The 18,016-nt window shown below is 36.9% G+C and overlaps 2 protein-coding genes across 2 annotated transcripts in view; both read left to right on the plus strand.

Moving 5' to 3' along the window:
• The window catches only part of Smp_015820 (putative notum), a gene marked incomplete at both ends in the record, with an annotated part of 28,333 nt that extends 21,300 nt beyond the window's left edge, over positions 1 to 7,033 (plus strand). The window contains 2 exons of the mRNA XM_018788973.1: positions 3,717 to 3,791; positions 6,217 to 7,033. Coding sequence (XP_018654463.1) covers positions 3,717 to 3,791; positions 6,217 to 7,033 — 892 coding nt within the window. The remainder of the gene's footprint in view (positions 1 to 3,716; positions 3,792 to 6,216) is intronic.
• A 3,719-nt stretch (positions 7,034 to 10,752) lies between these two features.
• Smp_130810 (hypothetical protein) overlaps positions 10,753 to 18,016 on the plus strand; it is a gene marked incomplete at both ends in the record, with an annotated part of 126,151 nt that continues 118,887 nt past the window's right edge. Inside the window, 1 exon segment of the mRNA XM_018788974.1 lies at positions 10,753 to 10,776. Within this exon segment, the coding sequence (XP_018654464.1) occupies positions 10,753 to 10,776 (24 nt within the window).

Here is an 18,016-nt window from a genome sequence, read left to right on the forward strand (position 1 = left end):
CCTCCTGTAGGACTGGGATGTAATCACATTTGATTGATCACTGGGTGGTGATCAATGTCATGAGTGCCAAGTCCTTCTTAGTGCTGATCAATCAATTGTGATTAAATCTCAGTCCTACAGGAGGTCGGTCGCGGCCCGAATAGCTCAGTCGTAACGTCTCTGAGTGTGAAGCTGAGTGACACGGGATCGAATCCGTCAGGGAGCACCAGCTCCCTCAAGGTTACAGGTACACCTTGTTGACCAGTGCCAAGTAGCACGAAACCCGTGTCCAGGGTTTCCTGTTGACCACCTTCAACCACCATCTTATCTCAACATAGTGCACGCAGTGTCGAGCCACCTAGACTAGTGCTCACATTGCAACTTGATCAATAGCATTCGATCAGCACTAAGAAGGACTTGACACGCATGACATTGGTCACCACCCAGTGATCAATCAACTGTGATAAGCTTCAGTTCATTAAGTTACGTTGTTATTCTTCATTAAGTCTAAGAATAATGATCATTATAGATAAGAATGAAAATGATTTAATTAATCAGAGTTTCAAAATACTAATTGAATAAACAAAATTTAAAAGTGGAGAATCTTGGAACTAGGTTTTGTGCTAGTTTCCTCTTAACACTAAGACCTACCTGTTATCTTAACAGAGTTTATGTTCCATAGGGGACTCGGACCCCGTACCTCGGGTTCACAGTGAATGTTATTGTTAAAGTCTTATGAGTTTCGACCTCTTAGCTTTTATGTAATTTCAAGATGAAAAAACGAAACACCACAATTCAATGTAAGTAAAAGTTACGTGTGGGAGATTCACAATTTACGACGATCAAATACCAACTGAATTGCATAATATGTCTTCTCAGATGAATAACTGATCAGTAATTGATTTGACCTGAAAAAAAGTGGAAACTTTTCTTCCTTCGAGAATAAATTTATTACTGAAAAGATCAAATAGGTTTTCCAATTTCAGGAATAAATATTCAATATTGAATTTATATTTCATTGTTTAACCTTCAGTTGAAGGGTTACTCATTCCAAAATTCTTTTCTCTCTTTTTCGTTTATATAGAGGTGTATTCGCTCCATCATGTCTAGATCATGAGATTTTAACCAAAAAGTAAGTTTATTTTCATAGTTAAAATCATGAGTCAATTGAAGTTAGACCACCATGGAAAACCTGGAAGCACTGGATGGCCGTTTCGTTTTATTGTGGGACTCCTTAGCAGTGTGCATCTACGATCCCGCCTAACGAAATTCGAAATCAGGACCTATCAGTCTCGCGCGCAAGCGCCTAACCACTAGACCACTGAGTCGGCATCCGATAGTGTTAATGTCTAGCTTCAACCAATTCACGAAGTTGAGCAACTGTTCACCGATTGTCTTCAGTGAGTTGATATCTCACAACAGACGTGGTTTGAACTCTACTGGTCACTGCTTCTCACTAGAACTCCAGGAAATACCTCATGGAGCCAGTCACTAGTGAGCGTATAATACATAACGGCTGTCCATTGCTTCCAGGTTTTCCTTTGTGGTCTAACTTCAATTGACTCATGATTTCAACTATATAAAATTACTAAAATCTTCACAAAACCCCCTTCTAATGATGTATAAATATTTACCATATTTTCTGGAAATAATGAGTTGAAATAGGCAATGACAGACATGTAAGAGATAATCAAAGCCAAGAGTTACGAGGAGCAAGACTATAATCTATGAACGAACCAATCACGTATAAGATAACAGGTCACGGATATCGCCACGAAATTCACTCATCCATTTGGTTAAATAGCATTTTGGCATTATAACTGATGTCAGTTCGTGATAAAAACCATTAATCACTATCTTGGTATTCTTTCGACACCACGAGATCACCAACAAATATATCTTATTGCATCTGTTAACTACCTTTTGGTTTTTTGGCTTACGAAGGGATTAAACACAATATCTGGCACGTAATCTTACTGTAGTGGTGATCATAGTCAACCGCGACTCAACGCCAGCTACAGAGCTAATCAAGTATAAGATTAAAGGTCTCAGGTTTTGCAGCGAAATTCACTCATCCATTTGGTTTAATGGTGTTTTGGCATTATAACTGGTATCAGTTCGTGATAAAAACCATAAATCTAGTTCTTAACGCTGACGATTTACTGTAAATCATAATTCTAATTCCTTACACTGGTTTATAACCTTCATTTGGTTCAAGTAAGTAGGTGGACGTTTGAATACTTGGATATGATTTACACTTTTTATGATGATATAACCCCCCTTCTGTCGAGTGAATGGTTATTATTCGCTAGTTTGCTTAATGCTTTGTTACAAACTTAATAAAACAGAGAATATATCTTGGGTTTTTTCAAACGATTGTTCCATCGTACAATATTGAATGGAATCCATCCAAAATATATGAATTCTTATTGTCTATTAAAAACATAAGAGCTATCTGGTTAACAGTTTGTTCATGGTAATTAAATACACTCTCAGACTGACTAGATAGAAAGTGCCAGTGGTTCGATCACTTAGTTACCAATCTTTATGTTATATAAATAATTAAAGAGAATTAGTTTCGGCTATTATCGGTCTATCGGTTAAGTGCTCTGGCTCGAGAGTGGTAGGTCCTGGGTTCGAATCTCGTGAGGCGGGATCGTGGATGTGCACTGCTGAGGAATCCCATAATAGGACGAAACGGCCGTCCAGTGCTTCCAGGTTTTCCTTGGTGGTCTAGCTTCAATTGACTCACGCTTTCAACTATTATCGTTGCATTACCTATGTCAAAATTACCTCTTATTTATAAGATAAAACACAAAATTGTGGTACTATCCATGTAGCTCAGTTTTAATTTTCCTATGACTCACTTTCGAACTCTGTGAAGTACATTAGTTTTGTCACCACACTTCTACCCGAAGTTTTTACTGATGATGTTGTTCAGAATAACGATGAAAACTCCACGACCAAAACATCCAACTCATAAAACTAAGCTATATCAAAAATGTTGTCATTATTAGATTTACCACTTACTGACAGGAGTAGATTCAATGTGAGACTTCTTTATAGCCAACTTCTAATCTTTATAACATCCAACAAAGCATATTGCAGCACCAAGTGACTTAATATAATCACCATACTGTAAATTTATCGACAGAATTCAATCAATAGTAAGAAATAAACAATGTCACACTGATTACTATTCAGTGATCGTATTACGTAAACATACGAAATGGCCTTGATTTCTGTAGGTAGTATAGATTGATAATAATAATAACAATTCACCGTCCAACATTGTCTTCAATGAGTTCCTATATCACAACAGACCCAGATGAACTCCACTGATCACCACTTCTCACTAGAACCCCAGGAAAGAGCGTTTTGTGGTGAAATTTCATGAATTGGTTAAAGTTAGATATGAACACCTTTGGATCACAGCCCAGTGGACTAGAGGTTAAGTGTTTGTGTTTGTGACCGATAGGTTCTGAGTTCGAATCTCACGGGCAGAATCGTAGATACACACTTCTGAGAAGTCCCATACTAGGACGAAATTGCCGTTCAGTGCTTCCAGGTTTTCCATAATGGTCCAGCTTCAATTGGCCCATGAATACAACCATCGAATAGCTAAAATCTCCACAACACCCTCTTCTGATAATAATATGAATGATAAAAGTAAACTTCTCCATAATACTAATATTCTTATCTCTTTCTTTTAATTTTATTCATTGATCAAAATCCAGTAATTGGGTACATAAAATGATTGGAACAATAAGTTTAGTGAATGCAATCAAATCATGGGATATTGAATTAGAAAAGTAAGTTTGAATTCATATTCATTTTGATTACTATTATGATTGTTTCAATTTCCGTATAGCTAACGCTTCGATAAACCTTAGTACACGTCCTTGAAGGCTTTTGTACAACACTACAAACGCTGACTTAATGTCAACCTTATGACCAGTTTCAACCAAATGTTTCGCAATGGAGGAAGATGTTTGTCTATCCTGTGATCTTATTTGACCATTGGAATTCACTTGGTTCTGCAGCCATTTAGGTATGTGTTCCGCCACCCTTATTTGCAAATCACGATTGCTCAGTGTTATACAAAAGCCTTCAAGGACGTATACTTAGGTTTATCGAAGCCTTGGCTATACGGAAATTGAAACCCCCTTTATGTGTTCAAAAACAATTTATTATGATTGTGAATAATTCAAAATTGATAAAATTGAATGATACATAAATAAGAATGATAAGAGTTTGAGTTTTGTTTAAGATATGCGCCAAAAAGTTTATTTCAAGGTCATAATTTTGTAGACTGAAATCGAACAACATTGTAAGCAAAGATGGATAGTGGCTAGCAGTGGAATCGTGGACGCTCGTTTCCTCCCATTTGAGACTTGTCAGTTGGATGTACCTGCATCTCAGAATTGATGTTCACTCTAGGACTCGAACCCAGTACATTTCGCTTCAAACGCCATCGCGTTATCCACTTAGCTACTGAGTCCTGATAGCAACTTACTTTTGCAATTAGGTGAAGTTTGAATTCACTGGGTATTGTTTATTTGAAACTTTCCATTAATTTTTTAGGAGTGCAATTGATCAGCTGAGTGGATAACGCTATGACGTTTGAAGCGAATGGTACTGAGTTCGAATCCTAGAGTGAACATCGACTCTGAGATGCAGGTACAGCCAGCTGACGAGTCCCAAACAGGACGAAACGCTCTTCAAGCTGGATTCCACTTCTAACCACTGTTCATCTTTGTTTATAGTTTATGTCAAGTCACTTAATCCGGTGACCAATTTGAAACTTATTCGATAAATAACTTCAATATCCATGTATATTGGTTGTTTTATTCGTCCCACATGAAATAAAATTAATTCCATTATACAGGCCATTGTCTATCTAGGATCGGTAACTAAGTGGATAACAAGATGACATTTAAAGTGAAATGTACTGGACTCTAATCTCGGAATGATTATCAAGTCTGAGATGGTAGTACATTCAGCTGATGAGTCTCAAACAAAATTAAATAAAGGCATCCTGAATCCTACTACTAACCACTATATATCTCTACTTAAAGTTACTTCAGTATCATCTTTTAACTGCAGTGCAAAGTCGTGCATGAAGGACAGCTGACAGATGCATTTCCAGTAGGGACCGAAGTCAGACAAGGCTGTCTACTCTCCCCATTCCTCTTTCTTCTGGTGATTGACTGGATTATGAAGACTTTAACATCTGAGGGGAAACACGGAATACAATAGATATTTCAGAATCAATTAGATGATTTAGACTTGGCAGATGACCTAGCCCTCCTATCTCATACACACGAATAAGTACAGACGAAGACAGCAAATGTAGCAGAAGCTTCTGCATAAATAGGCCTTAACATACACAAAGAAAAATGCAAGATTCTCAAATACAACACGGAGAACACCAACCCAATCACACTTGATAGCGAAACTCTGGAAGATGTGGAAACATTCATGTACCTGGGAAGCATCATTGATAAACAAGGAGGATCGGATGCAGATGTAAAGGCTAGGATTGACAAAGCAAGGACAGCATTTATACAATTGAAGAACATATGGAACTCAAAACAACTGTCAACTAACTTCAAAGTCAGAACCTCCAATACGAACGTCAAAACAGTCCTACTGTACGGAGCTGAAACATGAAGAACTATTACAACCATCGTCAAGAAGGTACAAGTATTTATAAACAGCTGTCTTCGCAAAATACTCAAGATTTACTGGCCGTATAACATTAGCAGCAGCCTTCTGTAGGAGAGGACAAACTAGCTTCCAGTTGAAGAGGAAATTAGGAAAAGACGTTGGAAGTGGATCGGACATACATTAAGGAAATCAACAATGTGCATCACGAGGCAATCCCTAACTTGGAATCCGGAAGGGAGTCGGAAAGGAGGAAGGCCAAAGAACACATTACTCCGGGAAATAGAGGCAGATATGAAAAGAATGAATAACAACTGTAAAGAACTGGAAAGGATTGCCCAGGACAGAGTTGGATGGAGAATGCTGGTGTGTGGCCTATGCTCCTCCACGAGGGGTAACAGGCGTAAGTAAGTAAGTAATCATCCTTAAATCTTATAACAATCACATGATTCATGATTCTTATTTCTAACTTGATTTTTGTCCAGCATCATCAATATTACTGTTAAAAAACTTAAAATTATATCACATATCAATTACCATTCTACTTTCTTTTTCCTGCTATTATTTCAGACACTGGGTCAAACAAAAATTATTATATTTCTCAATACATTACCCTAATGTTTTACTTAAAGCTCAACAATGGAATGCAAAGAATCATCAACAATCTGACCTAAAAGAAAGTATGACTAAAATCACATCAACAACAATTACTCCTACAGTAACAAATTCAACACTTATCTTTTTATCACGTCTTGTTAATTTACTTAATCAATATCCTAAAAGATTTAAACGTAGCCCAATCGACAGTTTCATAAATGATGATAAAATATTTAACTTTAATGATTTTACTATCCTCAAATCTTATCCATATGCATTAACAATGACTAGACCTAGTCAAACAATCAAACAATCTAAAAAACCACGTAAACATATCAATTCAATCTTCCGACAATCATCAAGTTCCTCCATGTATCATGTCATTGATTCATGTGGATTATTTTCAATAGATGGTATACAAGGTGCTTATTTATGTAAAAATATACCAAATGATGATACTTCAAAGAATAACAACAACAGCAAGAACAAAAGTACCATACAATCGAACTACTTCACCAATAATCCATTAAAATATACACCAGCTATTGATCATTTAATACCACAATGTAATCCAACATGTGGTTATTTATCTAATCCACAACGTATGAAATTAGTTGATGTATTAGCATTATATGAAGTCAATACAGATTTATTAGCTAATTTATTAGGTTTAACTACATCCAAATTAAGAAGTTATAATTCAGAACAACAAATGCGTGCATTATTTTGTGGTAATCATAGAGTAAAACGTGGATTAAGTCGATTAATATTACCACAACTCTTTGTATAATATAAATCTATTACGTAATAAGTATTTACATATTATACATATTACATAACAATCCCTTTGAATCAGTTAAAGTACCATATTCAAAAGGATGTACATAATCATATCATTTGTTCAATGGTTCAATATTCTATGTAAATGAATGTACTTTGTGTTTTTTTTTTGTTTTATTGTTGTTGTTGTTGAATACTCCTTTCATTTTTCTTTCTACCTCTTCATAACCTTCCAGTCATAGTAACATTTTGAAGTCTAGTAGGTACTTTTAGAGAAGAATGCTATAGTCTTATGATTCAGGAGGTACGACAAAGATGTTTGAGTCGGGTTTCGGTCTGCCTACCTCTTCATAATAATAAAGTTATATTAGAAAATATTTCAGATGTATACTGTTCAATGTTCAATGAATGTTTATTTTGATTAAATGTTCAATAGAAAATCCAATGTTCAACATTCTACCTCTCAAACATACGTTACCATGGATTCTGGTTGTTTCATATTAAATTGTAATATTGAACATTATTTTTTACTTTCAAAGTACTTCTCATATTGAAATGTTTTTTTTATTTAGACATTTCCTTGCTTGTTTTTGTTTTTTTTTCTTCTTCTTTATTATCATTTGTATTTTGATCATATTTGTTTATATGAATAAAAATTTAGAAAACAAATTATATTATTTAATTGTTGTTTTAATTTTATATAATTGAGATGATGAGTCAATTGAAGTTAAACCACTAAGGGAAACCTGAAAGCACTGGACGGCCGTTTCGTCCTATTGTGGGACTCCTAAGCAGTGCGCATCCACGATCCCGCCTCGCGTGATTCGAACTCAGGACCTACAAGTTTCGCGCCAGAGCACTTAACCGATAGACAACTGAGCTGGGCAGCATCCAACGGTGCTAATGTCTAGCTTTAACCAATCCATGAAATTAAGCAACCATTCATCATTGTCTTCAATGAGTTGTTTTAATTGTTCTGAACATACCAGCAATAATTGATGTCAAGTTATTTAATACTAAATTCAACGATTATTGTATTCAATTCAAATATGCTAGATATGCTTTATAGATTAATTATAATTTATAGGTGAGACTATAATTTATGGACGACTTTCGAGAGATGTTGAAGTGACCTTGAGAGTGTCCACCTAATTACTAGAACAAAATGAGGGTCATAAAGCAGTGTGAGGAATTAGAACTGTGATATACAGTTGATCGTCAAAGTTAGGAATTAGATATATGGTTTCCATCACGAACTGACATCAGTTATAATGCCGAAACCCCATTAAATCAAATGGATGGGTGAATTTCGCGGCAAAATCTGTGACCTATTATCTTATACCTGGTTGGTTCTGTAGCTGGTGTCGAGCAACGATTAACTATGGTCACCACTACAAGAAGATTACGTGCCAGATATTGAGTTGAATCCCTCCTTAAGTCAAAAACGAGAAGGCAGTTGGTGTATGCAATAAGGTATATTTGTTGGTGATCTCGTGGTATCGAAAGAATACCGAGATTATTATTATTAGCTTTATTCAATATTATATTATTTGGTACAAAATCGAATTCTCAGCATAAAGAATTTCAACATGTTTACTTTTCTTATTTCTTCGTTGCTCCTGATGATAAACATTCAGTGATCGCCAGTTGAATATCAGCAGTTCAGTCAATCGACATATGAATAATGTATATTCTTTTGGCTGCATGTTCCCAGCAAACACGACATCTCTGATTAGGCCTTTTGTAACTTTTACAGCGAAAGGTTGTACAGTTTTCAGAAACGCACCGGAATAGGTTGTGTGCTTAATAGCCATAATGATGTATTAAAACAAACAATATTAGATAACTTGTTGAAATATATAGATGACAGGAACAGGTAGCCCAGATGTTTAAGCAGGCCGCCTGTATCTTGTGACAAAGTTAACAAACAGAACTACCGAGCGTATGTGAGTTCATGCAAGGTCACAGGCAATGGAAGAATGTGTGTGTTTTTTACACTTAAACAAACAGGTACATTAAAACAATCACTGGTACAATTGATTATAATAATAATTGTTTCCATTATACCAATCGCGTTCTCGTCATAAAACTAGATCACTACAGATCGTTCATAAGTTATAGTCTCGCCAATTTATAGTCTTCATTTTAGTTAATTTTGAGTATTGATTAGGGATCAAAAAATGACATGACAGTCGAGGCTATATACATATTCCATGCAAATTAAAAGTAATGTGAACTTCCTGGTAAAGTTCGACAGCAAAATGAAGTGCAGAGTTAGTACCTTAGATGCTAAGTGAGATAGTCTTAAATCTCGTAATTTCATGTTGTTAGTTGTAAAGAAAGTCAGTTTGATCAGTCTCTTTTAACATATAGGAGGTAGTGAGAATGTTTTAGTACAATAATATATAGATATATCAGAAATAAAATCAAATTCATACTATAAGTTTCATTGTTAGTTTTGATGAACCAAATGTGTCTTTAAGAAATTGAAGTAATTCAACACTTTATTGCAAGCTAATTTGTTATTGAGGCAACTTCTTATCATGATTACCGACTGTAACAAAACGCGAAGTCTAATTAGGAAGTGAATTCAAACATTATATTTCAGTCAAGCAAATCGTTTGGTCAAATCACGAGCCAGGAAAAGTGAATGTACGAAATGCTCATGATGTGATTTGTGGAATGAATTAATGATCGATAACTATTCAGTAGATTGATCCAGTGATCAACTATGTAGTGAGGTAATTGACTTGGCAGTCAACTGATTTGTGAATTATCGACTCGTATTACGTACAGCTATAAACTTTTAATAAGATTGGACAGGCAAATAAATATTTTCATACCTTCGTGAAAATGTAGATGGCAATAGCTTGATAGTTCTTCATATGAAAGTAATTCATAGGGTCGGAAATCACCCATTTAGTTTTACTGAAGCAGTTTTAAATAAGTGTATGCTTTAGATGGATAACATGACTCATCCTGACCGATAAAGGTCGGATTCTACATACCTGTAAATCATACACTAGACACACGTTCTTTCTCAGAGATATATTCAAAACACAATGATTGGGATGGGTACGGTTCTAATCATAAGGATTACAAAGTACCTAAATTATTGTCGACACCAGGCTCTATAGCTGAAAAATTATTTAACAGAAAGTAGCATGGTGGAAATCCAAAACTTACCTAGTGATTAAAGTCTTAACTGATGTAAATAGATTACTTGTCCATCAGAAAGAACACCAACAATCTACGGAAGTTAGTTTTTTAAGTTCAATCAACTCAAACAGTAGCAATTCGCATCCGAAGAAACAAAACGTCTGTAGTGACCTGCTTTTCTTGACGAGAACGCGATTAGTGTAATGGAAACAATTATTATTATAACCAATTGTATCAGTGATTGTTTTACTGTACTCATTGTTGTTTAACTGTATCAAAGTCACTTTTCGTTCCGCTGTCCATCTTGTTGGTTCGGACATTCTTACGCTCTGCTCTTATTGCCTGTAATCTTTGGCGCGTCTTGGTATTCATTTGATACCACGAGATTGCAAATAAATATACTCTATCTGGACCGGTCACAGTCTTCTGGTTTGCGAGTTATCAAAGGGACCAAGTATTATTGTAGTGGTGATCATAGTCAAACAAGACTCGACGCCATCTACACTCCATCTACCCAATTTAAAAAGTATCTAAAGCAAAATTAACATTTAATAACAAACCAATAATAAGATGACACATTTAGAATACCGAATTGTAAGTAAAATGAACATTAATAATCTACTTTTGAACTAATAAATGAAGGGAATATCCAAATATAAGAAAAAGAAATTAAAAATTGTGCGTTTTTCATATAAAGTAGATACATCGAGGATTTTCACATACATGCAAAAACATACTTACAAACCCATACAGAAAAGGGACTTACATACATACTATGGAACGATCATTGTCTTAGACAATATGTCAAAACTGTGGATGTCTCGGAAACAAGAAGAGCATAATGATTTCAGAAGAAACAAGACAAAATAAAAGCAGACAGATATGTCAATAAACCACAGTAGTGGACGAGATTTAGCAGTCTGGAGCTATATGCAGTTTGAGAAGTCTTGCTGAGTAAACGCTATACTCGGATCTTAAGCTAGTATAGGGCCAGTGAAATGTCACTGAACCCTAGCCAAATCATCCGGCAGTTGGGTCACTAAATATCGAACAGATCATCGATCCCCGTCAAGGTCAAGGATAATCAACGCGCATCAGTTTGTCATACGCCAGGGACTGGCCGATGTGGCAGTGGTTCTACTTTCGCTTGTATCTACTTTAACTAATATATTCCTTTAATAACGTCCTTCATATTGTACATTCTCAAGAGCATCCATGGTCCCTTGATACGTCGATTGGGCAACCCACGCAAGGTGCTGGTCGCAGGGTGTGACTTCGAAGTTAGCTTATTCGTTACACCGTTCCCGTCTTACTTGAGTAAGCCTCCAATCACTCGAAATAGATCATCTACGTTGATGGTCTACACTAGTCTTGTAACCCCCAACCAAGGTAAATCTACATCGCCACTTTAACAAGAGAGAAAAGGCGCAAAGTATGCGGGAAACACTTTACTCCAAAGGTCCATTTATGTACAGAAAATATAGGGCTTTTATAGTATTTTAGAAGTCCTTGGGTTTTCCCGAAAATTGTAGAATACTACTAAACATAGTAGCAGTGAAGCATTCAGTCAATCAGAAACTCTACATGTGACTTTTCATCTTCGCAATGTTTCTAGCAAAACTTCCAGTTAAATGCTGATTGGATAAAGTGCTTAATGTTGCCTGAGCTTTTCTTGTCACCCCAACACAGGTAATTTCAGAATTGTTTACGTATTTGGAAGCTTCTGAAACAATGAAGAAATAATCCATTTATTTCATGTCATTTTAAGGACTTTCCTCTGAGTCACATAGGTGTGCTCACTTTATTTGAGGCCTTTGCCAACTACTATGAGGTTATTTTTGAGATAATCTTTATATCAAAACAAACGATCATGTAAACACGCCACTTGACTATATAGTGGTTTGTTGGTGTTAAAATACTAAGGACTTGAAAATTTACTACTCATAGACACAAACATCAATTTTTTTACTGCTATGTGATCTCTATCTAGTATATCATCAGAATTTTGTTTCTTACTTCTCATCAGCCCTCGGGTGTGCATAAGAATAGAGCAGCCGGCCAATGATCGGCTTTCAGTGGCAAGAAGCAGTATGTCTGTTGACATGGGCAAAACTACAACTCTAGATGAATTCTGGAACAAGACATTGTATGTTCATGAGAATCTTTTATTACCGTAAAAACTAAGAAGGTTGAACAACCTGTAGAATTTTCAGATAAAGCACAGGAAAGTATTTCAAAAGTTTGTTCAATGGAGGAAAAAAAGAAGCAAAATTTAAAACAGCTGCCCATTCTCTTAAGTACCAGTAATAGGAAGCGTACAATTGAGTAAAAAAGCCGAGTAAACCTCCGTTTTCTTTGGCGTTTTGAATGTAGTTTGTGATATTTCATCGCTTAATACGTCATTGAACCGTGGTCAGTATTGTAGAACTATGAACGATTTTAGCAGAAAAAACTGTAAGCCTGACATAGTTAAAACCATAAACGTATTGGTGGTACTCGTTATTACCAAAAATTTATGTATATTTTTAACCAACGATTCTATGAGGCAGTAAAAAGTTTATTAATGTATGATGTTTATTTTATTTGTCGGACACATTTTATAATAAGACTTCTTCCACCACGTATCTTCATTAATTATTATTTAGACAGACGTTTATCAATCTTGTCATTCATCCCAATAAAACACAGAGTTCTAACACGATGACATCTTGAGTATTTGGAGTGCATAGGAATGCTTTCATTATCATAGAAACTGTCATGCAAAAATTGTGGTACTACTTGCTGACCTTGCTGAAGATGGCGAAATTTTCACTGTTAATTATTGGTGAACTCAGGTTTCAACCCGATATGGTAGATATTTACTTGAATAAAATTGCACCACTTATCTGTCAGTTTCGGAAGGGCCTGTGTGGATAAATAAATCCCAAAATAAATAGTTCCGTAAGTCTTTGAAATGGGTGCTAACCTCATAGGTTTTAATAGACACGCCCTAGCTGAAAGCGCTAGGTCACGCATTAGCACTAAATCACTAAAGGCTACTCCGTGCTTTTCGTCCCTTGAAACTGCTAGCTGGCTTGAGTCAAGCGGCTCTCAAAACATCGAAAGCTTCCCGAAAATACATCCTGACTTCTGATTTGACTGTGTTGATATCTTTCAATCATAAAGGTGTTAAATTATTGTAAGATCCAAACTAGGTTTGGCTGAAGAATAACTGTCTGGGTGAGAAGAGACGCGCGTATCCCAATCGAATTCAGAACAAGGTGATTAGGGAAACAACGGTTCTAAACAAATATTACCACTCAGTTATTCAACCAATATTTGTTCCCACAATAATCAATCGAACGCAAAAAAAAGTGTAATTTCATCCTTTCTGGATAGATCAAGTAAAATTCCATTCAAAAGATAACAATTTTTTGCTTTATAATACAAAGTGTTTTCAGTTCTGGGAAAGTGCTTCAATTCACAACCAAAATGTATGATCCTAGTCGATTCAAGCGACACAATCAAAGGGGAAACAATCAAATGGCTGCCGACAAGATTAACTGTTATCTAAAACAACATGGATACGATTCAGAAAGAAGCATAGAAACCTAGTGAAAGCGAAAGAGAAAATGCTAAAACTGTTATGAAGTGAAACATTACAATCTCAAATGGCATCAAAAATGTACAACTAAAGAAACCATTAAGAACAAGTTGCAAATGTATGCATGGAGAGATTTTCTCACACAAAACCTTCAAAATGGATCTTATATTAGTGCCAACTCCACCTGTGGACCCTACGGGGGCTACTGCCGGTCCCAAGTCAGGATAAAGGAGGCGGGTCGGACGTGTGGTTAGTGACCCCATCCCGTAGAAAACTAAGTCGCCAAAAAATGACAACCAGAAAAGCACTTGAACTCTGCCCTGGAAGTTAGAAGTCTTCATTTAGAAGAGTTATGACCCCTCATGATGAAAGCCGAGTTCCTTCGGAAGTCACGAGTCTGGTGCCACTTCTGACGGCCAGAGCATCCATTTATCTAGGCATATGAAATGCTCGTACAATGTGGGAGACTGGGAGAGTCTTTCAAATTGCTGCAGAAATGAGGAGATACAACCTGGAGTTGCTTGGAATCAGTGAAACACATTTGACAACAACGACTAGCTTCAGGAGAGATACTGATATACTCCGGCTATAAAGAAGAAAGCGCTTCACATACAGAAAGCGTTGCACTGATGATGTTCAAACAAACACAAAATGCACTTATAGGATGAGAATCTCATGGACCAAGGATCGTCAAAGCCCTTTTCAAAACAAATATAGGGAGTATTACAATGAACCTCATCCAATTCTATGCGCCGACCAACCACTACAATGAAGACGTTAAAGATCAACTCTACGATAGCCTGCAGTGAATCGTAGAAAAATGCCCAACAAAGGACTTGATCATTCTCATGGGAGATCTAACTGCCAAGGATGAAATGGACAACACTAGACGCGAAAATATCATGAGACGACATGGATTGACCAGGAGAATGGGACAAAAATGGTGGGAGATTTGCAAACCTATGTGCATTCAATAAACTGTTCATAGGCGTCACTATATTCCCACACAAACGCATTCACAAAACTACATGGACTTCATCGGACCACACTACAGAACCAAATCGATCATATCTGCATTAACAAAAAGTTCAGGACTACGATGGAGAACGTGAAAAACTAGGAAACGAGCTGATATAGCATCAGATCAACACTTGCTGGTCGCCAAGATGAAATTAAAACTTAGGAAGCACTGAACAACGGGGCGGACAACACAAAAGTTTAATACAGCTTTTCTTCGGGATACTGACAAACGCAACAAATTCAAGATATCCCTCAACAATAAGTTCCAGGCCTTTCATGATCTACTCAATAGAGAAGGAACCGCTATGGAAAGCAACTGGAAAGGGATCAAGGAGGCAATCATTTCAACATGTCATGAGGTTCTGGGCCAAAAGAAGCACCATCACAAGGAATGGATCACTGTTGATACACTAGATAAGACTGAAGAAAGGAGGAACGAGAAGGCAACAATCAATACTAACCGAACAAGAGCAGAAAAAGCCAAGGCACAAGCAGAATACACAGCAGTAAACAAGCAAGCGAAGAAGAGCATCAGAACTGACAAACGTGAATATATGGAAGATCTGGAAATGACAGCGGAAAAGGCTGCAAAGGAATGAAGACATGAGACAATTGCATAATACAACAAAGAAGCTCGATGGAAATTATCGTAAACCGGAACGACCAGTGAAAAGCAAGGAAGGCAAAGTAATCACCAACATTGAAAAACAGTGAAACAGGTGGGTAGAGCACTTTAGGGAACTCTTGAATCGACCAGCTCCACCGAACCTACCCAACATCGAAGCAGCACCCACCGACCTCGCCATCAATGTTGGCCCACCAACAATTGAAAAGATCAGCATGGCCATCAGACAATTCAGGAGCGTCAAAGCAGCAGGGTCAGACAACATTCCGGCAGAGGCACTGAAAGCAGCTGTAGCTGCAGAAATACTTTACATTCTCTTCAGTAAGATTTGGGATGAAGAACAAGTACCAATAGACTGGAAAGAAGAACTTCTGATCAAAATAACAAAAAAGGCGATCTCAGCAGGTGTGATAACTACAGAGGCACCACTCTTCTCTCAGTACCAGCAAAAGTCTTCAACAAGATGTTGTCAAACAGAATGAGGGACTCTGTAGACGCCTGGCCTCGAGATCAACCGGTTTGATTTCATAAGGATCGATCGTGTACAGACCAATACGCAACTCTACGGATCATTGTGGAGCAATCATGTGAATGAAATTCATTACTCTAAATCACCTTCATTGACTACGAGAAAGCATTTGATAGCGTGGATTGGACAACAACATGAACTCTACTTCAACACTACGGCGTGACTGGGAGATAGTCAACATCATACGGAATGCCAATGATGGATTACACTACCAAATCGTGTATGGAGTACAGCTCACAGACTCGTTTGAAGTGAAGACAAGTGTCAGGCAAGGTTGCTTACTCTCACTCTCTCTCTTTCTCCTGATGATCGACTGGATCATGAGAAGGGAAGCATGGGGTACAATGGACAACTAGGAAACAACTGGACGATCTAGACTTAGCAGATGATCCAGCTCTTTTATCGCACACGCAACAACAAATGCAAGAGGAGACTACCAGTATAGCAGCAGTCTTAGCAGCAATAGGTCTCAAAATATACGAAGGGAAAAACAACACTCTCCGATACAACACAACACGCACCAATGGAATCACACTTGACGGAGAAGCTTTGCACAATGTAAAATCATTTATATATCAGGGCAGTATCCTTACTGGAAACGGTGGACCTGGTGCAGATGTGAAGGCGTGGATTAGCAAAGCAAGAGCATCATATCTACAATTGGACAACATCTGGAAGTCAACTCAGTAACTGTCAACCAACACCAAAGTCATAGTTTTCAATACAAATGTCAAGACAGTTTTACTGTATGAAGGATGAAAACCTAGAGAACTATGAAAGCCATCATACAGAAGATACAAGTGTGTAATAATAGATGTCTACGCAAAATACTTCGGATCGGTTGTCCAGACACTATCAGCAACAACCTACTCTTGTAGAGAACAAACAAGATTCCAGTAGATGAATAATTCAGGAAGAAGCGCGGGAAGTGGATAGCACACGCACTGAGGTAAGCACCCAACTGCGTCACAAGGCGATCCCCCACATGGAATCTTGAAGGCCAAAGGACACCTACTTTGAGAAATAGAAGCGGAAGAAGAGTGAACGAAAATTAGACAGAACTAGAAAGGAAGGTTCAAGATAGAGTGGGTTGGAGAATGCTGGACGGTGGCCTATGCTTCACTGGGTGTAACAGGCATACGTAAGTAACTAAGAACGTGTAACGACGTTATCAAACTCCGAATTCCTATGGCATTTTTAGGCCCATATTAGTTTGGCAATTAAAAAAGATCGAATCGGACTGTTTCTAACCCGTATGTTTATGGAGTTGAAACAATTTTGTGAAAGTAAAAAAATATTTATAAGAAAGAGTATGAAGTGGACTGACATCATCATTTATATGGATTGTTTTAATCTGGGGCTAAAAATTAGTACATGATTATATCTACCCAAGAGTTCATTATCACACAATAAAGGTCAGGAATATGTTGGACAAGTTAGGATCCAGGCATATATATGACGTGATGAATATCCATACAGAATATTACAAAGTAATCAGGGACTGCCAATCAATTCCTGTGGTTGGTATGAAGAGCCCATTACCAAACTAATTCTATCTACTTTAACCGTCATTCAATGTAGCTGACATATGACACCAAAATTATTTCAAAATAGCTACCTACAAGATGACGGGAAAAAATAAGCTCAGGTCTTGTGCGTTAGTTTGTAGAAAATCTTTTCAGGAAGATTTCTCTTCAATTTCAATTAGTTTAAGAATGAGGTATTTGGTTCAATTAGTCATAAACCTTATCTAAAAAGCCTCGAATATCCAGTAATATGTACCATACCCAAGTAGTTATGAAAGGAGAACTTGTGCATGATCGTGGTGTTCAAATCATATGGCATAAAGAAGGTGAAAATATCTTTTCATTCATGTTGTGTCTGTAGTATGAAATATGGACCTGTTAAAGATCAAGTGGCGGCCTAAATTATACGGTAGTGTGAAGAACAAAGCCTAAAATCGGTCAAATAATTTCGTTTCGTCAAGAAGAACTGAAAACATCTATCCGGAACTTGGAAGACTGCTTGTACATAAAGTAACTTTGAGAGGACAGTGATTTAATGATCAGTTTTTCTA

Source organism: Schistosoma mansoni, chromosome W (assembly GCF_000237925.1).
Source record: "Schistosoma mansoni strain Puerto Rico chromosome W, complete genome".
Taxonomy (NCBI): domain Eukaryota; kingdom Metazoa; phylum Platyhelminthes; class Trematoda; order Strigeidida; family Schistosomatidae; genus Schistosoma; species Schistosoma mansoni.